This window comes from Nycticebus coucang, chromosome 24 (genome assembly GCF_027406575.1).
Source record: "Nycticebus coucang isolate mNycCou1 chromosome 24, mNycCou1.pri, whole genome shotgun sequence".
NCBI lineage: Eukaryota > Metazoa > Chordata > Mammalia > Primates > Lorisidae > Nycticebus > Nycticebus coucang.
Window position 1 is genome coordinate 28,468,297 of NC_069803.1, and position 23,106 is coordinate 28,491,402.

General features: G+C 43.0%; 1 protein-coding gene and 1 non-coding gene across 4 annotated transcripts in view; both read left to right on the forward strand.

The window, feature by feature from the left end:
• The window catches only part of MSRA (methionine sulfoxide reductase A), a 340,470-nt gene that overhangs the window by 139,402 nt on the left and 177,962 nt on the right, over positions 1 to 23,106 (forward strand). Inside the window, exon 2 of one of the 3 annotated variants that reach the window (XM_053578475.1) lies at positions 2,778 to 2,846. The exons of 1 other annotated variant lie outside the window; for it this stretch is intronic. In XM_053578475.1, coding sequence (XP_053434450.1) covers positions 2,778 to 2,846 — 69 coding nt within the window. Of the gene's footprint in view, positions 1 to 2,776; positions 2,847 to 23,106 lie in introns of all 3 variants that reach the window. One more of the 3 variants, XM_053578477.1, reaches the window with a different exon arrangement.
• LOC128576645 (U6 spliceosomal RNA) lies at positions 15,059 to 15,164 on the forward strand. The gene has a single exon (XR_008377474.1). It is a non-coding gene; the product is annotated as a U6 spliceosomal RNA (small nuclear RNA).

Below are 23,106 nucleotides of genomic sequence, written 5' to 3' on the forward strand. Positions count from 1 at the left end.
CAGCAGATGTCCCTGTCAGAGGCCTCCTGTCTCCACTGCACACTCAGCTGGTAATCAGTTGCCTGGACCTCGCCTCTGAATGAGTTTTCTGTTTTGTGAGTTTATTGCTGCAGTAAAATGTTCTGTTAATTTTAAAACAAAAATTAAAAAATGCTGATTTAACTTCCCAGGTTATTCCACTCTTCCCCCCAATTTTATTTAACCCATATAAAGAGTTTAAAAGCTCTCTAGTTCTTTGGCCCCCCAATACTTGCCTTAGCAGAGTTTGAATGGGAAAATGCCTTTAGAAACTTCCCTGTGGTTTCCAGGAAAAGAATGCCATTGCTTGATTTTAAAGAGCATTCTGTTTTCTCATTATGAAATGGAAAGTAGCTCTCATATCCCCCCCACTCCACCCCATTCTCTTTCAAGCTGTTTATAGAGTTTGGAAGATTTTCAGAGGGGTTTTATTGCAATGTATCAAATAGAAATGAGGAAAATGGCTTCTTCCCTTGGGCTGTATTTCTATTTTATTCACTCAGACCAGGAATGGCAAGATGATTTAATCACACATGCTGCCTTCAAGCAGTAAGAAGCTCACTGTGTAGGGTCTTGTGTTGGGAAAGGATTCTGTTGACATTTGGGGATCATGGAAGTGTGCTGTGATTGATTAGTGATGTCTGCCATGGATGTGGAAATGGAGCATATGCAGATATGTGTCATGAAATACTGTGAGAAATGAAGTTCACCCGTAGGTGATAATACTAGTCTAACAAGTACATGGTATTTGCTATGTACTCGACACTATTCTAAATGCTTTTCACATTTATTTAATTCTCAAAACAACACATCAGGTGTGTACAAAGGAAGACATGCAGGAATGAACATGTACAAAGGAAGACATGTCTTCCATGTACAAAGGAAGACAATGAGAAAACAGCAGCATAGAGAGGTTAACTGACTAAACCAAAGTCAAATGACTAGGAAGGGGGAGGGCTGAGAGTCGCAGGCTGGCTGTCTTGTTCCAGAGCCCATGTTCTTAGCCCTGGGTTGTGTGCTGTCTCTTACTGCGAGTGCTGTGTCTGCCGTCCACAGGACTCAGCCGTATGTCAGAAGGAAAGGGCAGAATGAAGTTTACAGAACCTGTTATCCTTGGGCCTCAGGTTCTGCAGTAAAAGACAAGAAAGGGCCCACAGGAACCTCTTCAGTGAGCAGGGAGCAGCTGACAAACTTCATCCATCTTCTCTAGTGCACGGGGCGTTTCTGTTCCGTCTCCCGCAGCACTACCAGCTTCAGATGGGAGTGGGCCAATGGGAAAGGGATGCCGGGTGGACGTTGTAGGAGCAAACCAGAGGGGCTCCTGCTAGCCAGGGCACCTGGCGGGGGAACTATTTCTCAACGGCCATTTTCAATGATTATTTTTATATAAGGGACACATGTACATATTACATAAAAGTGTATTACAGTCATGTGACATACCATGTCTTGGCCAACAGGGGATGGCCTATATGACAGTGGTCTGTAGCCTTCACTAGTGCTGCAGAAGCTGCCAGGGTCCCCATGAGTTTGCGTGGGTGCTTGAGATCTTCTACCACCCGGTCCCAGTCGAAATCCATCCTTAATTACTGTTGCTTCTGAACATAATGCCTCTACTCCACCCAGGCTAGACTGTTGTCGGGCCCAGGAAGATGCCTCTGACCCTCACCCTTGCCTTAGCAGACCCTGCCTGTCCTTGAACACTGCCGAGTGTCAGTTCCTCTGTGTAGCAGGCCCTGACTTCCCACCTTGCCCTCCCTCTGCCAACTCTGCAGGTGCCCCCACTCCCCATTTCAGGACTTAGCATATAATTATGAGGGAGAGAAGGCGCTCTCTTCAAGGGCAGGACCCATGTCATCCTTCCCTAGACCCCGTAAGGCCTGGCTTTAGTGCTGAGGTCACGTTGGGTCAATCCAAATCACAACGTAAGAGCTCAATGCTGCAGTGTGGAAGCCTGTTTGCTATCTTTTTTTGTATGTATTTTCTATGCAAATGTTCATATTCAAAGCTTGGTGAGGATATTATTAAAATACTCACAGGTAGGGCGTACTCGGATGTTCTCTGTCGGTCATAGTTTGGGGGTTATGAGAACAAGCGAATGCTGGAAGATCACAGCCTGGTCACTTACCACTTTCAAGTCCTGGAAGTACAGGAGGGTGGGCAGATAATTGACTGGGAGGACCAGGGGCACAAAGAACAGTACATTTCTGGAATGTCTCTCTGGCCTCTAAGAAGGCAGGTGTCCTTGGCCGCTGGGAACAGAGGTTGGACTGCTGTGAGATGGCGTGTGTTGCTGTCCTCTTTCTTGAAACATTGGTCCCAGGGTTTCTCTCTTTTTAAATACTGATTGCATCTCTGTTTATATTGTTAAGAGTCTTCAGGAAAAAGCCACTCCCAGTTCAGCCTGAAACCAAGAGCTTCCCTTGTTCTCCAGGGGATGGCTTGGCAGGGGGGCTCTGGCCAGGAGTCGGGAGTGTTCAGGCTGGGTTGACCCAGTTGTCACTGACTGTCTGGCTCTATACAAACCCTTGGTACATGCCTTTGTAAAACAACACACTTGACCTTGATGATCTTTAGGCCCTTCTGTTACTGAGATCGAAAACAAAATAATCAAAACTCAGGGGTAAGGTTTGGTGCATTTCTAACTAATAAATGAGAAGTAAATTCATTGACACATTCAATGATATGTGTTAGTATGTGCGTAGAACTTTACACTTAAACTTGCATTTCTTTCTTTCTTTTTCCTTTTTTTTTTTTTTTAGCCAAACATCATGTCAATGGCAACAGAACAGTGGAACCTTTCCCAGAGGGAACGCAGATGGCTGTTTTTGGTAAGATATCAACTCTGAAAGAAAACCCAAATTGCGTGCAAAGACTACTGCCAAATTTCTTAGTTTTAGCAAGTATCCTCAGGGCTTCAAAAATCTGGGCTCTTCTAGATACTTACAAGTTGTTACAGCCAAGAAATCTACCAAGTTCTTCATAATTTCTGTGATCAGAAAAAGCTTATTCTATAGAATTTAGTCTGCTTTCTTTTCTCACTTTGACAACCCAAATATCAAACTCTGAGTATTTGCTATTTCTTATGTCCACACTGTGAATTAACCCTGCTAATTTAGGGTTTGAGTTTCTCTTTAGTAGGAGGTATTTTTTTTCCCCTACATGGATATATAACTTTGTTCAAGGCTGGGATTCAAGTAGTTTTGACTTGTTACTCCACAAAAATCAATCTGACTGAATGATCTCTTTCTTTACCCATCCCAAATTGAGCACATTCTTTAAGAGAAGACATTAATTAGAAATGTTTTCAGCAGAATAAAGTCCAATCCATGAGTGCACACCTACAATATACAGATGTGTGGTTGCACCGAACTTCCCTGTTAAATTCCAGACCATTCGGCAAAGAGGTTTTTAATCCCCGTTTTTTCACCTGTCTATCTACTGTTGACTTCCCTTCCTTTCCAGTGTCTCTGCTCTGGGGCTTTATTTGGCTGTCTTCCTTTCTCTCTCCTTCTCTCTCCCTCCCTTCTCTTCCTTACTTGCCTGCCTTTGTACCTCCAGTGCCACCTTCCCTCCCTGCCCTCCAACGATGCCCTGAGGCCCATCCCCGTGTCAGCTGCTAGGGGGGACCGTGTCCATCCCCCTGCACGTCAGCTTCATATTGAACTGTCTCCCCTGGTTCCTTTCCCTCAGCCCATAGACAGGTTCTTTGATGTCTTCATTCCTAAACTACGTGAGGTTCCCCGACTGTCTGTGCCTCTGGCAGCTTCTGTCCTGCTCCGGTCTTGACCGTCTCCTATGAGGGTACAAAATTGCTTTGAAGCATCGAAGTGTGTTTGAACTGGAAATTAGACTCAGAACAGCCTGGTCTGTAAATGAGCACGTTCGAGATAGAACGTTCCCTTAATCCCAGAGACAGAACCAGAATTAGTAATCAGCGAGGATCAGCAGTTGGAGAATTATGAAACAGGGACCGAATTCTTCCTGACCATTGGTAAGTCTTGCTCTGAGTGGGCTATTCCGTTTTAAAACACACTCATTAATGATTAGAAATTGTGCTCAGAAGTTAATGTGGAGCATTTGATTTTTGTAGAAGAATATAAAGGGCACTCTAAAATGTAGGCTAAAATGTTTGATTTGGGTGGTGTCTGTGGCTCAAAGGAGTAGGGTGCTGGTCCCATATGCCGGAGGTGGTGGGTTCAAACCCAGTCCCAGCCAAAACTGCAGAAAAAAAAAAAGTTTGATTTGCTGACCTTCCCATCCCAGCACTTCCCATCCCAGCATGATGTCAGTTACCATGGGACTGCAAGTGCCTATATAATGTTCACAGGGTCCCTTTGATGATTTTTATTTCAGTCGCTCAGATTTGCCACCCCTACACATATTAGATACTGGGCCCTGCATCATGTATCATATTGGGAAGTCTAAAATGACCTTGACCTGTCTTGGTCTTTCTCCTTTGTGATGATATTGGAGGAAAACTTTTCCGAATGGCAGACCCTGTACCAGACAGGCTGACAACATTGACTATAGCATTAGAAATATCAGGGAATAAGGCTCTGTGGCAATTTTTTTTTTCTGGTCACAGGTTTATAGGGTTTACTAAAAATCCTAACCCAAGGCCTTCATTGTTTGATTTTGAGCAAACAACTCCCCCCGACTTCAAGCCTCAGTTTTGCAGCGAGAGGGCCCATGGGGTCAGCTTTGAGATGCCTTTGCAGCTCTGGGCCTGTAGCTTCTGCCTCCGACGTGTTCAGGACTGAAGGCTCTTCTGGCTGTGGACAGCCCCTGGGAAGTCCACCGTGAACGGCCACGTGTGCTTTTGAAAGAGATGAATCATGTGCATAATTTCTCCCAGCTAACGACATATGAAAGGCAAAATTATACAGATCATAAAATGGAATACGTTTGACATCTAAGAATTCTTACTTTAGAACTTCAGTTTGGCTCTTCCAGATACTGAAATTAAAGCCCTATTTTGGTTAAGTGTATGCAAGCGTATCATATTAATGTCTTCAGAACTGTCCTCTCTCTCTGTCACTTGTCCACCTGGCCTACAGTGCAGAGAGATTTTAGAGGTGCAGGGGTGGGCTTCTGCCATGCTGGGTTGTTTAGCTCTGTGCTCCCAGGGTCAGACCCAGCACAACGCTTGACTCTTGGGGATATATTGGACAGGCCATCATGCCAGCATCATGCATATTTCCAGGATTGTACAATAATCCTCCTTGCAGCGAGCTCTCAGACTCATCCAGAGCACCCTGGCCAGTGAGGTGGCAGGTGGAGCCCAGGTCTAATTGACCCTGAATCTGCGTCTCTTTCAGGGTGTCCCCTGATTCTCTCTGCACTGGTTGACAGTGCCCTGGGAGGGCCTGGTAGATTGATTGAGATGCCTTTCAACTGGACCCACACACAAAAGCATAATCAATTTAGCCAAGCCAATTTAGCAGATTGATTCGTAAACTTCTATGCATTCCCAGAGTGCTCTGAAGGGTTCTTGAGATGCAGCCCTTGCCGGGAAAATGCTGCTTGGGGCGGTATCTCCTACTGTTCTCATTTTTTTTCCCCATTTGATTTTAGTAGCATGTATAAATGAACAGAAGAGCGTCTTCCCTCTACTTGACCGCGAGTTAACCAAAACAATGGTGACACTTTGCAATTGTCCAAACCCATACTTCAGCCTTGCGGGTCTTAATATTTTATGCCAAAATAGTATCACCCATTACAGTTTTGTTAATCATTTGAATGGACCTTGCAGAATGCTGTCTACCTAGGTATTTTGAAATTTATCTCCTCTGCGAGTGACCATTGAACTGCCATTAGGCTTTTAGCTTAGGATAGTGAGAACATGGGATAGCACATTCTAGTGTGAAAAATTATGAACATATTCTATCAAGGGATCAGAGGGCTCCCTAAAAACTGTTCCTGGCACACCGTCTTTACAGGTAAGTTTTGAATCAAGACACCTGTGTTTTCAGAGTTTCTTTTGTGAGTCCATCGGTGAGTGCCTTTCCCAGTCTTGTCTTTTGATCCCCACAGTTCTTAGGCTCCTGTGCGTTCCCTGCCCTTTGCACTTTTGGACAATGACAGTAGGGAAATGGGCTCTGTCCGCCGGGGAGCTGCTTCTGTCTGCGGGTGACTCTCTCTTTCAAGTCAGCGGGAGCCCTTGTCTCTCACAGGCTGGAAAAGTGGCACTAAAGATCTCTCTCTTTCTTTCTCTCTTTGTTCCTGGTGGCTGGGGGTTCCTGATGGCTCCCCCCACGTTCATTCTTGAACGTGAAGTGTGGCCCTGTGAAGTGGGCAGTACCATGCACTTGTGCAGGCCGGTAGACTGAGGCGCTCATAGATCAAAGGGAATGCTTTCTCGGGTAGGAGAACGTCTCTGTTGCCAACATGATGTGCCTGCCTCAGAGAGGTTTTCTCTGGTTTTCAGCATCTTTTTCATTTTTAATTTATTTTTGTTATTTATTTATTAATTTATTTCAGTTTTCAGTGTCTTAGTGAAAGTGGAGCCCTGTTCCTTGGGGCCAATCCATCTACACAGAGGGCCAGGCTCTAGCCTCTGCACAAAGGTGGTTTTGCAGCACAGAGGAGCTTGTAGTAAATAAAAATACTCTATAGTCAGGCTCAGTGCCTGTAGCTTAAGTGGCTAAGCCGCTAGCCACATATACTGGAGCTGACAGGTTCAAATCCAGCCCAGGCCTGCCAAACAACAATGACAACTACAACCAAAAAAATACTCCACAGTCAACAAGATCAGTCATTTCAAAATAAAATAAAAGCTTACTAGTTGAGAAGGGTGGAAGATGATGGAAGGCAGGAGATTCCAGTCTTCATTTGTGGCGATTTTTAGTATAATTTAAAAAATACTTAAAACTTTATAATCCTTGAATTAAATTTGTCACCCAAACTAATTGGTATACACATGGAGGGCTTCAGGCAACAGGGATATAATGTCACCCTATAATGAGATTGTATGTTCTAAAATACTGCACCAAGAATAATAAATACACACTGAGTTAAGTAGAAATTGAAAAATAAGGAACTTACATATGTATAAGGAAGCGAATGAATGAAAAAAATTGCAATGCTGTTGTCTTAGATCACGTATAAGATAGCATCAATCCTAGAAGTTATGTTAATTTTGAAGATTTTACTCAGTAAAGATCCTCGTATTCTTTCTGAGTGACCTCAAGTTAAAAGTTAATTCATATTCATAAAACCTGCTTCCAGAAGAGGAGGGGCATTGATCTGATTACACATTTATAACTTTACATTGTACTAATGCTGTCCAGTGCTGTCGCGTCCTGAGCTCTCCCTCACTTGAGGTATTCAAAACATAGAGGGATCATCCCTTATCAGTTAGGAGGTGGGACACATAGCCTTTAAGATCCTTTTCTCTTCATTAAGGAGAACTACTTTTAGAATGTTAAAATGCTTTTTTAAAAATTACAACTCAAAATTCTTTGGCCCTACCATTTAGAGATGCACATCTAGAATGTTTGGTACAAGATAAGATTCTGCAGTAAGAAACCTTAATGTTCAGAAATCGTTTGGGCTCCTGTGAGTTTTTAGGGTCCCAGTAGCCTGACAGTAACGTCTCTGTGACCTCAAACCACTGCAAAGCATGTTTTCTGCGTCAGATTCTCTTAGGCTCTTCAAACAAAAGTCAGCCCAAGACATCAGGAAAATGTTTTGATGGCTCGTTACACATCTCCGTTGATAGCCAAGGTGCTGAACGTTCGCTGACTTTTTCTTGAACATCTGTGTGGGAAGACTGACCCCAAGGGAGGTGGCTCCCTGAGGTCAGGAGATGGACCCCACTCCGGGGCGGTCACCTTTCATCCCCCAGAGGAGAATGAGATCAATGTCTGTGAGATGAACCAATCACAAGAAATTTTTTTCCCCTTGACTTCAATGGGAGGTGATTTTTGAAACATCCTCAGTTATTTGTCTGCCGGCCAAGAAAACAGCATTGGAAGCAGCAGGCAATATGTCAGCCTTCAAAGGGAAATATATTGGTGTCTCATCGGCCTGTGTCCAACTTGCTGTTGGTAAATAACCGAGTTCTGGTGTATTTCTCCCTGAACCTTGACCGAAAACTACTGAAGCCCATTCTGTGAGCTGTGGTGTGGCAGTCATTCATTCCAGGAAAAAGGCCAGAAAGAATGACTTTGAAATATGTTTATAATTAACTGAACCATCTCGATTTACAAGACGGTGAGAACAGCAGTCTGCTAATGGGCGCAAACTTCTTAAATGGGGCCGCACTCGGGGAAACAAAGTTCTCCTTCCTCAGTTAATCTGAAGCCCCTTCACGGGGTGATAATGGTTCACTGGAGATGTTTTAGGACACATTTTATCTATCTTTTTCCTTGTGCCTGATGATCTCAACTTTCTTTTTTTTTTTCAAACATGGAGAGGTGAGATAATATTTGGAAGGAGAAAGAGCCCTTTGCAAACCTGTGTTGCAAACGTCTTCTGCTTTGTAAGGTGTCACCTGGGATGGTACAGCCACGTTGTCCTGGTGCAGAAAAGAACAAGCACAGAGTCGGAGAAGGTGACAATGACATGTGTAGAGATGCTGTGCTTGGAGGGTGGACCTGAACCCACTGTCGAGAGAAGTCAAGGAAATAAGGCTTAACACAGAAACATGTCACTTGTTTAGAGATCACTTTTCCATCAACCTCAGCCATTCGGGATGTACGTCAGAACCAGAAAGTAAGCCCCACCCCCACCCTGCAAAAAAAATTGTGACATTGTCTATAAGAATTCAGGATGCCCAGAGGTAACTGGAGTTGGGTAAGCCTTGTAGACTCTAGACAAGTTTCTTACCCCTCTAAGCCCTGTTTTTGGTCTGTAAAATGAGGGGAAGACTGTTCGCTTGACAGGGTTGTTGTCAGAGCATCCTGAGATGATACAGCAGGAACTTCACGCAGGCATGATGAGACATGTGCCCCGAAATCACAGGCCTCCGGGGAGGTGCTCCTTGGTGGGCCACCTGTCTCTGCAGTCAGGGCGAGCTGTGGTCGAGGCCCCAGGAGAGTCACCCCAGCATCAGTAGGTTTCCCATCATCTCTCCTTCACACTACGAGGATGAGCCCTATGACTCAGGGAGTTTGAAGGGTAACACACGGCATTAGGTGAGAGCCAGTCTAGTGTTGGTTGAGTACGGAACAGCCCACATGATTTAAACTTCCTTTCGGGCCCTCTTTATGTCTGGTCTGAACGAGACTGTTTGCTTTCTTCTGTCTCAGTACAGAGCTTTCAGAAAATACTAGTATTTCTCTTTTGGTCTTAATTATGAAGTCCATCAATTGTGGCTAATTTTCTCACCATTGACAGAGTCTCACTTTATCACCCATGGTAGACTGCCATGGTGTCATAGCTTACATCAGCCTCAAATCTTGGGCTCAAGTGATCTTCTTGCCTCAGCCTCCCCAGTAGCTGGGATTCGAGCCATGTGATGTTGGTAAATAACCAAATCCCGGTGTGGAAAATTTCTCCCTGAACCTTGACTGAGAACTATTTTTGGCTAGTTTTAGAGACAGAGTCTCACTCTTGCTCGGGCTGGTCTCGAACTCCTGACAGAATAGGCAATCTACCTGCCTCAGCCTCCCAGAGTGCTAGAATTATAGGCATGAGCCACTGCGCCTGGCGATTTTTCCACCATTTTCACTAGTGTACAGGGGCCACCCACTTGACCAACATTTTTTCCCTTAATCTTTGAATATTGGAAACAGATTTATTTAATGTATTTTAGAAATACAGAAGAAATTTCTTAAATTTCTGAAGAGAAAATACACTCAGCAGGGCAGGAGAAACAATTGTATTTCAGTTACTTTCTCTGTTAACTGTTTTCAGGAGAGAGACATTGCTATGAAGAACAACAAAAACTAAAAAAGTTATTCATTATTTGATTCAACCTTACTAGCATTTAAAAGAAAAATACTGAGTAATCATGAATTGAATGTAGATAGTATGGAGTGTATACTCTTTTACTTCTTTTCACTCTCTCCAACCATTTATCTTGGGCCTTGTTATAAAATAGGTTAAAGGAAAATTAGAACATATACAAAGCACAGCAAAATATAACATACATTAAAATTAGGTACCTATTAGGCCAAAGGAAAAAAAGTGAATGAAAGATAAAAAGAGCGTATGTCATACTCTTACTATAAGTTATGGAAATTGGCCACAAATTTGGCTCTGTGATTCCTCGCAGCAGCATGGAGAAAGATCAGTTGGTTGTACGACTGTATGTATTATTTTTTAAAAAATTATGAGAAAATTGGGCAGTGCCTGTGGCTTAGTGGGTAGGGCGCTGACCCCCTATACTGAGGGTGGTGGGTTTGAACCCGGCCCCTGCCAAATGCAACAAAAAAATTGGCCGGGCTTCTGGTGGGCGCCTGTAATCCCAGCTACTCGAGAGACTGAGGTAAGAGAATCGCCTAAGCCCAGGAGTTGGAGGTTGCTGTGAGTTGTGATGCCATGGCGTTTTATCGAGGGCAATAAAGTGAGACTCTGTCTCTTTAAAAAAAAAAAAAAGAGAGAAAATAAGCATAATGTACAATTCACCCTTTTAACCATTTTTAAACATACAGTTCAGTAGTATGAAGCACATTCGTGTTGTTGTATATTAGCCATCACCACTGTTAATGTCCAGGACTTTTTGGTATCTTCCCAAACTGAAAGTCTATACCTATTAGACACTAACGTTCTACTTCCCTCCCCCAGCCCCTAAAAACCCCCTTCTTATGGCTTTGACCACTCCAAGTGCCTCGTAGAGGTGGAATCATTCAATATGAGCAACTGGTTATTTTACTTAAGGTAATGTCTTCAAAGTTCATCCATGTGGTAGTATGTGTTAGAATTTCCTTCTTTTCAAAGGCTAGGTAAAACTTCACTTGTAGATTCTGTTCCACATTTTGTTTATCCATTCATCTGTCCGTGGACTCGTGGGTGCTTCCACCTCTTGGCCGTTATGAAGAATGCCGCCATGGCTGTGACTGAATATACCCAGACGTGAAATGCCAGGGCATGTGATAACTCTGTTTAACTCAAGGAACTGCCAGACCACTTTCCACAATGGCTGTGCTTCTGTGTTCGCACCAGCAAAGCACGAGGCTCCCAGTTTCTCCTTATCCTTGATGGCGTTTCTTTATTTTTTTAAAGATTATAGCAACCCTAATGGGTGTGATGGGGTGATTGGTTTCGGTTTTACTCACCGATCCTGAAAATGTACATGCTTGGGGGAATCCTAAAGATTGCCGATTCTAGAATCAAGAAGAAATGTCTTTCAGGGGGAGATAGGAGGAAGACACCACATACTGCAAGGCCGTTAACCCCCTGCTGACAGTGTCCTTGGAGTGAGGGGGTCCCGTGAGCTGTTGTCACGCTGCTCTTCCCTTTGGGCTCAGGACACGCCCCAGCCCCGGCATGACTGGGCCCATGTATCCTGCAGGTGCTTCTCTGGCTTACTCACAAGTTAGTCGCGTTGTATCTAAACCAATTGAGGAACGAGGTATCTTTTAGGGAATCTTCTGTCACTGTTTCTTTCATTTGAGTTTTAAAAATATTGTTTACTTATGAAAAATTTCAAACATGTAGAAAATCAGAATGAAGCCTCAGTTGCGAGTGCCATAGGGTCCCCGTGACGACATCATGTCCCTCACCCGTGCTCCCAAGCACTCCCTGGCCTCTGCCTCAGGTGGTTATAAGCACCTTTCAGTATCGGCTCATCCTGATACACCTCAACATTTTGGTGTATGTCTCTAAAGATGCCTCTAAAAGCTAAGAATGATTTTTTATTGTACCTAAAAAAATACTTTGTTAGCATCAAATATCCAATGAGTCTCATAAATATTTATTGTGTCATAAATATTTTTTAAAACCATTTGTTTGAATCATGACCCACAGTCCGTGTGTTGCAATTGATTGATCCATTTAGTCTCTTTTAATCTGTAAGCTCACCTCTCTGTCTCTCTTTTCCTTCCTATTTAATTTATCCTATCCTATTTCCTTTGTTCTGGATTGAATGATGACATTTGTTTTTCCACAAATTGGGAGTTAAAGTCCTGATCAGAATCTCTAAGTGGTGGTGTGTAAGTCATTTAATAACTGTTTTGTCCTCTTTTTTCTTTGATTTTTTTTGAGACAGAGTCTCACTGTGTCACCCTTGGTAGAGTGCTGTGGTGTCACAGCAACCTCGAAGTCTTGGGCTCAAGCCATTCTCTTACCTCAGCCTCCCAAGTGGCTGGGACTACAGGCGCCTGCCACAATGCCTGGCTATTTTTGATGTTGTTGGGCAGGCTTGGGCTGGGTTTGAACCCTCCATCCCTGGTGTATGCGGCTGGTGCCCTAACTGCTGAGCTACAGGTGCTGGGCCTGTTTTGTCCTCTTTTGGTGGTGAAGTCAGCAGCCTTTTGCTGATCGTTGCCTCAATTTATTATTTTATCAGAGGTTGCAAGATATCCTAGCATTTTCCTATATGTATGAGCTGGAATCTTTCTATAAAATGAAACTTTCCTTTATGAACAGTTTGGTGATTGTGATCCAGTTTGATCGGGCAGGAAAGATAGACACTGAGTTCTCACGGCTCTCATTTCTCTCCACATATCCAAGTGTTGGCTGGATGTATATTCGTGAGTCAGAAGCATAGTTGCAGATAGTTGTTTAAGTCAAAAGCCATTTAACAAGTGATGGAAACTCCTTTAATTTGACTGAATGACCATTTTCACTTGGGCATTTAACCAAATGATTGAAATGTGTAACCGTTTGGTGGAATACTTGAAAATATAATCACAGCAGACAGATTGCCTCCCCAGACTTGGGAGAAGCAAGAAATGGGCACCAAGTCGGGTGGCAGAAGGTGGTTTCTCAGGCAAAGCTATATCTAAGGAGCAGTGATCTCGCTTGTTCTTGCCCAGATCTTGTGACCAGGGCACATGTTACTGTGCAGGTTTGAGTCTTGGCAGCCCAGGATTAAAAAAACCAACTCTGCAGAGGGGCTGAGGGCTGGCGGAGGTGCTGTTTCTTGATATTCAGTGCTTTAAAAATATTGAAATGGTGGAAATGGATAAGCAGTCAAGAAATTACAAACCCTGCTCCGGAAAGCTGCCCATAGCGGAGATTAACAGCTTGGCCATTTCACCTGGAGGGCTTTTTCATACTTTGGCTTAATATTGTGAATGAGTTTGAGAGTAGCAGAAGTCATATATATCAGAGTGCATTTTCTTTACTTCCAGTTTTCACAGACTAGGTGAAACTATCCACGGTTATCACTACCTAATACTTTTGGATTCAAGAAGGGGAGATATTTACTAACCCACTTACTTTTTAATCTCAGACATACCTCGTGTATGTATTTTTATATGTGGTCTCAAAATCTTTAGGAATGATGCTGGGTATAAATAAATAAACATAAAATAATTCTCACGAATGAAATATCTTAGATCCAGTACAATGCACATTTTATTTGAAGGCAATCAGAATCAAATAGTGCCAGTTCCATTTTCCCAGCATTAACTAGGAGATTTACCACTGAAATCCCAGGAAGTCGGGTGCAGTTGAAATAACAGGTTTGAACCAAATAAGAAATAGACATCTAGCTTGGCATCCCTTAGCCCCAAATAGTGTGAACAACGATCAAAGAACCTGTGAAATTTCCCTAAATTCTTATGTACAGAGGATCAGCAAAAACCCATAATCTGTGTTATATGTCTATAATTACTAGGTGCTATTATGTAAAATAATTTTCATCTTCTGGTGGCATTTGTATCCCCAGACTTGGAAGAAGGATTGTGGTTGGCCCAGGCCATGTTTCTATGTTGAGCCTACTGATGTTGGGAGCAACCACAGTTCTTGCTAGTGGATGTTTTCTGCTGTGGATCCAACGGTGTATCCTCCCAGGTCTCAGCTGGGATTTTAAGATTCATGATACTGAAAGAATCAATGGTATAGGTCATGAGAGGTCTTATCATCAACAAACTCAGAAAGATACTTAAAAAATATGCTTTGCGTAAAGTGAGTGAAAACATCCTCTGATGTGGCCTGCCAGAACCAAGCTTACTCACAGATCAGCACCATTTCTTTAATGGGAAAATAAATTTTATGTTTTTGTCCACATCTCTGGTCTCCCCTAAAAACCCTTAAACAATCTTTTGAGTCTCAAGTCTGATGAGCCTTTTCCAGTTTCCTAATTCCCACCCTGTCTTTCTCTTTTAAGAATTTAAATAGCCCTTTTATATGACACATTAGGTTGGCTTTGATCAAAAAGTGGAGAGATGACAGGTGTTGGTGATGATCGTCACTGCTGGGGGGTGTGCACATTGGTGGTCATTATGGAAAATGGTATGGAGGGTCTTCAAGAAACTAAAAATAGAACTGCATATGATCTAGTAATTCTACTTCTGGGTAATACCCAACAGAAATGAAATCGTCGTCTTTACGTGATACTTGCACTCCCATGTTGATTGCAGCACTGTTTGTGACAGCCAATGTATGGAACCAACCTCAAGTGTCCACCAGTGGATGGGTAGATTTAAAAAATGTGGTATTATATTACACAATGGAATAGTATTAAGACTTGAAAAAGAAGGAAATTCTGTCATTTGTGACAACATAGATGAACCTGGAGGACATTATGTGCTAAATGAAATAAGCCAATTACAAAAGCAAATCCTGCGTGATCTCACTTGTATATGGATCAACAGAGCTGAACTCATGGAAGCAAAGAATAGAATGGTGGTTACCAGAGACTGAGAGGTGCTGGTCAGAGGGTAGAGCATTTCAGTTAGACTCAAAGAGTGAGCTCTGAAGGTCTGTGGTGCAGCATAGTAGTTCATAATAATACACCCTTGAAAATTGCTAAGAGTAGATTTTAAATATTCTCACCACACACACACACAAAATGTATGTGAAGTTATGGGTCTGTTGCTTGCCTTGGTTTAATCATTGTACTATATATATATATAGAGATCACACTGTACACCATAAATACTCAATTTTTACTTGTCAGTCAAAATTTGTAGAACAATGACACAGTGTGCCCACTTTGGTAGCACCTAAACTAAAACTGGAATGATCTAGAGAAGATGAGCATGGCCCCTGCATGAGATGACCCCCCAATCTGCGAAGCGTTCCAGTAAAAAAAAAAGACACAAATGGATACAGATCTTTTGTAGAGTATTTATGTGTTAATGGCTCTACTTTCAAATCAGTATTGTGTGTTTCTATAGAATGGTGAATCAAACCGTTGAGTGGAGAAGCACTTCAGGTAGCACTTCCTCTGTCCCCCAAGTGTGGAATGGGGCACAGGTTGAAGGAATGTTGTGATGTGATTTAAAATATGAGATCAGCCCTCCCAGACCTCCGTAAGAGCTGCGCCACCAGGACCTCCATAAGAGCTGCGCCGCCCAGACATCCATAAAAACTTCCCTGACTGTGATCGGCGCCCACCCAGACCTCCGTAAGAGCTGTGCCACAACCTGTGACCCGCACCTGCCGGGCCTCTGCACGCCCTGACCAGGAACTGTGGGAGCTGTGCAACCCTGCGTCCTCCCTCCTGTACCCTGTCTGCCTCCACACCGGCCGCTCGCCTGGCCAGGGACTTTGGTAGCCGCGTGCCCACTGGAGCCCACCCTGCCTCTGCATGGAGCCCTTCTCCTGGTCAGAGTCTGCTGGAGCCTTGGGCTCTCTGTGCCAAAGTCATTGAGCGCCAGGCACTCCCAGAACTGTGTGCACCACCCCCCGCCCTGTTGCTAGATCTGGGTGTGTCACACTCCGGAGCTGCTTCCACAACCAGAACTCCCTGGCTGGGGCAGCTCCAGAGGAACTACACAGGGTCACTCCCTAAAAAGATCCAGCAACAATAGAGTGATCCCGCTGGGGTCTAATCTTGGAAAGACACCTCCCCAATTCTGAGGATGGCCAGAGGCAACGGTGAAAAACAATCAGGAAGCAAAATCAACAGAAAAACTCTGGCAATATGAATAATCAGAGTAGATCAACTCCCCCAAGGATCAGTGGGGCAGACACAGCACAAGATCCCATGCACAAACAAATAGCTGAGATGTCAGAAATCGAATTCAGAATCTGGATAGCAAATAAGATCAAATTAAGAGTTCCAAGTAGTAACCCAAAAGATGTCTCAAGAATTCAACAAATTCAAAGACCAAATGACCAAAGATTTTGACATATTGAGACAAGAAGTTGCAGCCCTCAAAGATCTGAGAAACACAGTACAATCCCTCAGTAACAGAATGGAGCAAGCAGAAGAAAGGATTTCTGACATTGAAGACAAAGCTTTCAAACGCTCCCAAACTCTCAAAGAGGAAGAGAAATGGAGGGCAAAAACAGATCACTCTCTCAGAGAGCTCTGGGATAATTCGAAGAAAACTAATATTCGTCTTACAGGGATCCCTGAAAGCGACGAAGCGGCTTCACAAGGCACAGAGTCTCTTCTCCATGAGATTATGAAGGACAACTTTTCAGACATGCCAAGATATTCTGAAATCCAGATAGCAGACAGTTTCAGAACTCCAGCAGGACTCAACCCAAATAAGACATCCCCCAGACACATCATAATCAATTTCACTAAAGTTAATATGAAGGAGAAAATTCTGAAAGCACCCAGATGAAAGAAAACCATCACCTACAAGGGCAAGAATATTAGAATAACTGCAGATCTCTCTGCTGAAACTTTTCAAGCTAGAAGAGGATGATCATCAACTTTTAATCTCCTAAAACAAAATAACTTTCAACCCAGGATCCTGTACCCAGCTAAACTGAGTTTCCTTTATGATGGAGAAATTAAATACTTCAATGACATTCACATGTTGAAGAAATTTGCCATAACTAAACCAGCTCTCCAGGATATTCTCAGAACTATCCTCCATAAAGACCAGCTTAATCCTCCACCACAAAAGTAAACCCACCCAGAAAATTTGGATCAAATTCTAATTTCCACAGTTGCAAAAGGATTAAAAATGTCCACTGGACTCTTGAAAGGCTTATCAATATTCTCAATTAATGTGAATGGTTTAAATTCCATTAACACATTCTACAAAGCAAACATCACCTTGATCCCCAAACCAGGGAAAGACCCAACAAGAAAAGAAAATTATAGACCAATATCACTAATGAATATTGATGCAAAAATACTCAATAAGATCCTGATGAACAGAATCCAACAACACATCAAAAAAATTATACACCACGACCAAGTGGGATTTATCCCAGGGTCTCAAGGCTGGTTCAATATACATAAATCTATAAATCTATAAATGTAATTCAGCACATAAACAAACTAAAAAATGAAGACCATACAATTCTCTCAATTGACACAGAAAAAGCTTTTGATAATATCCAGCATCCCTTCATGATCAGAACACTTAAGAAAGTTGGTATAGAAGGGACATTTCTTAAACTAATAGTGGCCATCTATAGCAAACCCACAGCCAATATCGTACTGAATGGAGTTAAATTGAAATCATTTCCACTTAGATCAGGAACCAGGCAAGGTTGCCCATTGTCTCCATTGCTCTTTAACATTGTAATGGAAGTTTTAGCTGTTGCCATTAGAGAAGAAAAGGCGATCGAGGGTATCCACATAGGGTCAGAAGAGATCAAACTTTCACTCTTCGCAGATGATATGATCGTATATCTGGAAAACACTAGGGATTCTACTACAAAACTTTTAGAAGTGATCAAGGAATACAGCAATGTCTCAGGCTACAAAATCAACACCCAGAAATCTGTGGCCTTTATGTATACGAACAATAACCAAGCCGAAAAAATAGTCAAAGACTCTATTCCTTTCACAGCAGTGCCAAAGAAGATGAAATATTTGGGAGTATACCTAACAAAGGACGTGAAAGATCTCTACAAAGAGAACTATGAAACTTTAAGAAAAGAAATAGCTGAAGAGTTAACAAATGGAAAACACCATACCGTGCTCATGGCTGGGAAGAATCAACATTGTTAAAATGTGTATACTACCCAAAGCAATATATAATTTTAATGCAATTCCTATTAAAACTCCATTGTCTTATTTTAAAGATCTTGAAAAAATAATACTTCGTTTTAAATGGAATCAGAAAAAACCTCAAATAGCCAAGACATTACTCAGAAATAAAAACACAGCAGGAGGAATCACGCTACCAGACCTAAGACTGTACTATAAATCAATAGTGATCAAAACAGCATGGTACTGGCACAAAAACAGAGAAGTAGATGTCTGGAACAGAATAGAGAACCAAGAGATGAATGTAGCTACTTACCGTTATTTGATCTTTGACAAGCCAATTAAAACATTCAGTGGGGAAAAGATTCCCTATATAACAAATGGTGCTGGGCGAACTGGCTGGCAACCTGTAGAAGATTGAAACTGGACCCACACCTTTCACCATTAACTAAGATAGACTCTCACTGGATAAAAGCTTTAAACTTAAGACATGAAACTATAAAAATACTTGAAGAAAGTGCAGGGAAAACTCTTGAAGAAATCGGCCTGGGTGAATATTTTATGAGGAGGACTCCCCAGGCAATTGAAGCAGTATCAAAAATACACTACTGGGACCTGATCAAACTAAAAAGCTTCTGCACAGCCAAGAACATAGTAAGTAAAGCAAGCAGACAGCCCTCAGAATGGGAGAAAATATTTGCAGGTTATACTTCTGATAAAGGTCTAATATAACCAGAATCCACAGAGAATTCAAACGTATTAGCAAGAAAAGAACAAGTGATCCCATCTCAGGGTGGGCAAGTAACTTGAAGAGAAGCTTCTCTAAAGAAGACAGACGCATGATCTACAAACACATGAAAAAAAGCTCATCATCCTTAATGATCAGAGAAATGCAAATCAAATCTACTTTGAGATATCACCTAACCCCAGTAAGAGTAGCCCACATAACAAAATCCCCAAACCAGAGATGTTGGCGTGGATGTGGAGGAAAGGGCACACTTCTACACTACTGGTGGGAATGCACACTAAATACGTTCCTTCTGGAAGGATGTTTGGAGAATACTTAGAGACCTAAAAATAGACCTGCCATTCGATCCTATAATTCCTTTTCTAGGTTTATACCCAGAAGACCAAAAATCACAATATTACAAAGGCATCTGTACCAGAATGTTTATTGCAGCCCAATTCACAATTGCTAAGTCATGGAAGAAACCCAAGTGCCCATCAACCCACGTATGGACTAGCAAATTGTGGTACATGTATACCAAGGAATATTATGCAGCCTTAAAGAAAGATGGAGACTTTACCTCTTTCATGTTTACATGGATGGAGCTGGAACATATTCTTCTTAGCAAAGTATCTCAGGAATGGAAGGAAAAGTATCCAATGTACTCAGCCCTACTATGAAGCTAAATTATAGCTTTCACATGAAGGCTATAACCCAACTATAGCACAAGACTATGAGGAAAGGACCAAGGAAGGGGAAGGGAGGGGGGAGGCTATCATGGAGGGAGAGTAATGGGTAGGGCCACACCTATGGTGCATCTTAGAATGGGTACAGGCGAAACTTACTAAATGCAGAATATAAATGTCTACATACAATAACTAAGAAAATGAACAGTTGAGAATATTTCAGATTGTGTATGAAGCCAGCACATTGTACCCCTTGATTGCATGAATGTACACAGCTAAAAATAAAATAAAATGGAAATGAAGGCTATAGTGAAAAAGAAAATAAATAAAATATGAGGTGAGCGCTTCAAATAAGATTAAAATTCATCAGTGAAGTTCATCAGCATTCACATGCATCTTCTGACTCTTCCAACTTCACAAACCATCAGGACAGAAGGTCAGATATTTGTTATCAGCCAAACTAGGGTTTCAGTTGCAACTCAGGGAGTTCTGAAGTTAAATAAGGTTTCTGAACCTCCTGCTGATAGGAATTAGGAATTTTGCCTGTGGACAAAATATTTTAAATATTTTCCGTTGGATGATGGAACTAGAACGCAGCTGAGTACTGCTCTCAGGGCAGAACCTGCAGGGAACCTATTCCTTCGAAGAAGGGAGGAATCTGGTGAGAACCACCTTAGCCAGTTTGTTCCTTCAGGGAACTTCCCATTTCCTGTTGCTTATAAAAAAACAAGAGTGCCAATAGAAAGTGGCTCTAGGCTGAAGAGACAGAGGTTGAACTGCGGGGCTCTTGGAGCAGATGGAAGTCAATGAGAACTTTCTAGAAGGAAGGACAGATAGCCCCCCAAATCTCTGAATAAATCCCCCTGAAATCCGTGGGTGACTCTTTATATCTCTCCATGAAATTCCAAGGAAGCCAGTAGCTACTGAAAGGCTGAGATTCCTGTAGCTACTTGGTTCTGAGAGAGTTCAAGTCCTGGTAAGTTACAAGGACTTGTAAAAACATTAGTCTTTTCTTTGAAACTCTGAGAGGGCCATGCCTTAGGAGTAAGCCCAGCAACATGTGTAAATCTTGTCCTTTCATTGTTTTTTATTTATTTATTTATTTATTTTGCAGTTTTTGGCCGGGGCTGGGTTTGAACCCACCACCTCCGGCATATGGGGTCAGCACTCTACTCCTTGGAGCTACGGGCGCCGCCCCTGTTGTTGTTTTTTAAGTACTACTTCTCACCCAAACTATGTTCTGGAAGGAAGGACATAAACTATGCTTATGGCTTCCTCCCATGATTGTGACCACTTTGCACCTTCCCATAGATTGACCAGAAACTCTGCTTATCCTTCCAGTCTCAGCGACTCTCCGTCTAGTTCTCCTCCCTCCACCCTTCTCTGTGCCTTTGTTCACCAGATTAAGTTGATCATCTTGCATTATGGTCAGATAATGATCTTTTCCCTCTGCCCGCCCTTCAAGCTTTTTGGTGATAGAGACTGGGTCTTATGTTACCAGGGCCTAGTCTCAAATATACACACCCTTAAGCTAAACATTTTATTCAATAAATGAATGGACAGTATTCTTCACATTGGTGACAGACGTGGGAGAAAATTGTTTATATTCAGTTATTTACACCTAGTTGTGCAAGAAATAATTTTAAAAGTTTAGCGTAAGGTAAAGGTGGTTTGAATAGAGGAGAAGGAAGACGTGGGGAGTTTCAGAGGGAGTCCCAAAGGAACTTCTGAGGACTTTAGTGGTTGACGGGCCCATACTCTTTACGGTGACAGCTCTTGTTTGTGGTGTAGGCGTCCCCCCAGCCTAGCTTTCTGGATGCTTGTTGGACGAGTGACATTCAGGGGTTCAGAAAGGAGGGAAGCAGGAAGCAGGTGTGAGAGAAAGGGAAGTAGCATTTATTGACCATCTACTGGATGCCAAGCAATGGTGAAGGAAGGGGATCGCAGGAGAGAGAATGGTTTAGAGGTAAGTAAGTGAAGGGGGAAGTCTCGTATCTATGCCAGAAAGAGGTGAAGTGTAGATGCCTGTGTAGCATAGCATAGGAAAAATGAGATGTCTTCAATTCCTCCGATTCACTGGATGACAGCCTTGACCCTGTGATGCCAGTCAAGTTATCCTATTGCTTCTGGAACCCCAGGAAGACCCTGTGATGCTGGTCAAGTTATCTTGTTGCTTCTGGAACCCCAGGATTCTGCCACGAAGTGGGGTAAGCTGGTGGTAGAGACCCACAGCTTCTGGTGTTTCTTTGTCTTCACCTCTGTTCCTACAGCAAAAAGATGCCTGATCAGATCATCAAGGTCAAGGATTAAGTAGCCAGAAGCATCTCAGTTCAGAAGAACCAACACTAACATCTCAAACCAGCTGTCTCATCTGGCCTCCATCCTGGCAGAGTGTAGGGTTTGGCTTTTCCCTCACAGCATTCCCAGCTCTGTGGCTGCTTCTGCGGGAAAGGGAAGTGACCCAGGCTGACCCACTCACGTTTGACCGATTCTCAAGAAAGCCAAGAAGAGGGTCACACTGAGGCTGCAGCTTGCTTTGGGGACCTTTCAGGAAGATTTCTCCATCGGGGCTTCTTTCCCACATCCATATGTCTTGCATTTTCTTCTAGGATCGAGCTGGAACTGAAATCATTCTACTGTGTTCATCAAAACCCCCTGCAAAAGTCATGGTCGTTTGTTCCTTGAAATTCCATAGATCTCCTACCCATTGAGAAGGGAGAATCAAATTCTGGATGCTTCTTTGGCAAACTAATTCCCCCCCAACCCCACAGGCTTTCTTTTCTTTGCTCTAGGCCAGCCATTGGATGTCTTTGTCTGGTCCTGTTGAAGTTCCACAGCTCACTCTCAGCCTGCCTGCTGTCCAGCCTGGCTCTCATGGCCTCAGGAGGAGTTTGGTTCTTTTGAATTGAGATGCTTCTGGCTACTTAATCCTTAGTTATTGCCTAGTCCGACAGCAGCCTGGAGAACTGTGCTGTGTCCAGTGAGCTGGCTTTGGGAAGCTGGGCCTTTCATATGCAGTGGTGATCCTGTTTGGGGTATCTATGGTTCATCTCTGGGGCAGTCGTGGTTCCACTGTCCTTCAGAGATACACACATGGCATGTTCCCAGGAGGGCACATGGTGAGCTGACCCAAAGCTGTGTTTGAGGAGGAACAGATGAAGGAGCTTATTGCATTCAGCTTAGAGGAGGTCCAGGGAGTGACAGAGTTTTCAAATGTTCAGAAAGTTCAGAATGAGCAGGTTGTTAGGAGGAAGAAGAGCTAAATTTGTTCTTTGTGACCTCAAGGGAGAGGATTACATCAGTGAAGGAGGGAATGTTCCAGGGTTTTTGTTCAATGTGTGAAGGGCTTTCTAGATCTGCAGTGGAGCATGGGAGGTGGGTTGCTTTAAGAGACCGAGCATGATCTGAACTTTGGGTGGCTGTGATGCTAAAGAGGCTTTGACTATTTGCAGGGCATTTAAGCTGGACAAAAAGGAAGGTCCTTTCCAGCCTTGGAATTCTGGCCCATAACCCCTCTGGGTTGGTGCAGGCCTGATGCTCTTTAGAAAATATGCCCAGGGTCAAGGCTGAAATACAGCAACGCGTGTGAGAAGCGTGGGGTTGCGCTGATCTCGGCACAGAGGTGCCGCAGTGCGTGTGTGCTAAGAGCACGCTTTAAATTAGAGGAGAGACTGAAAAGGATAATTAATCGAATTAAAGCAGCATTAGGACCTGAT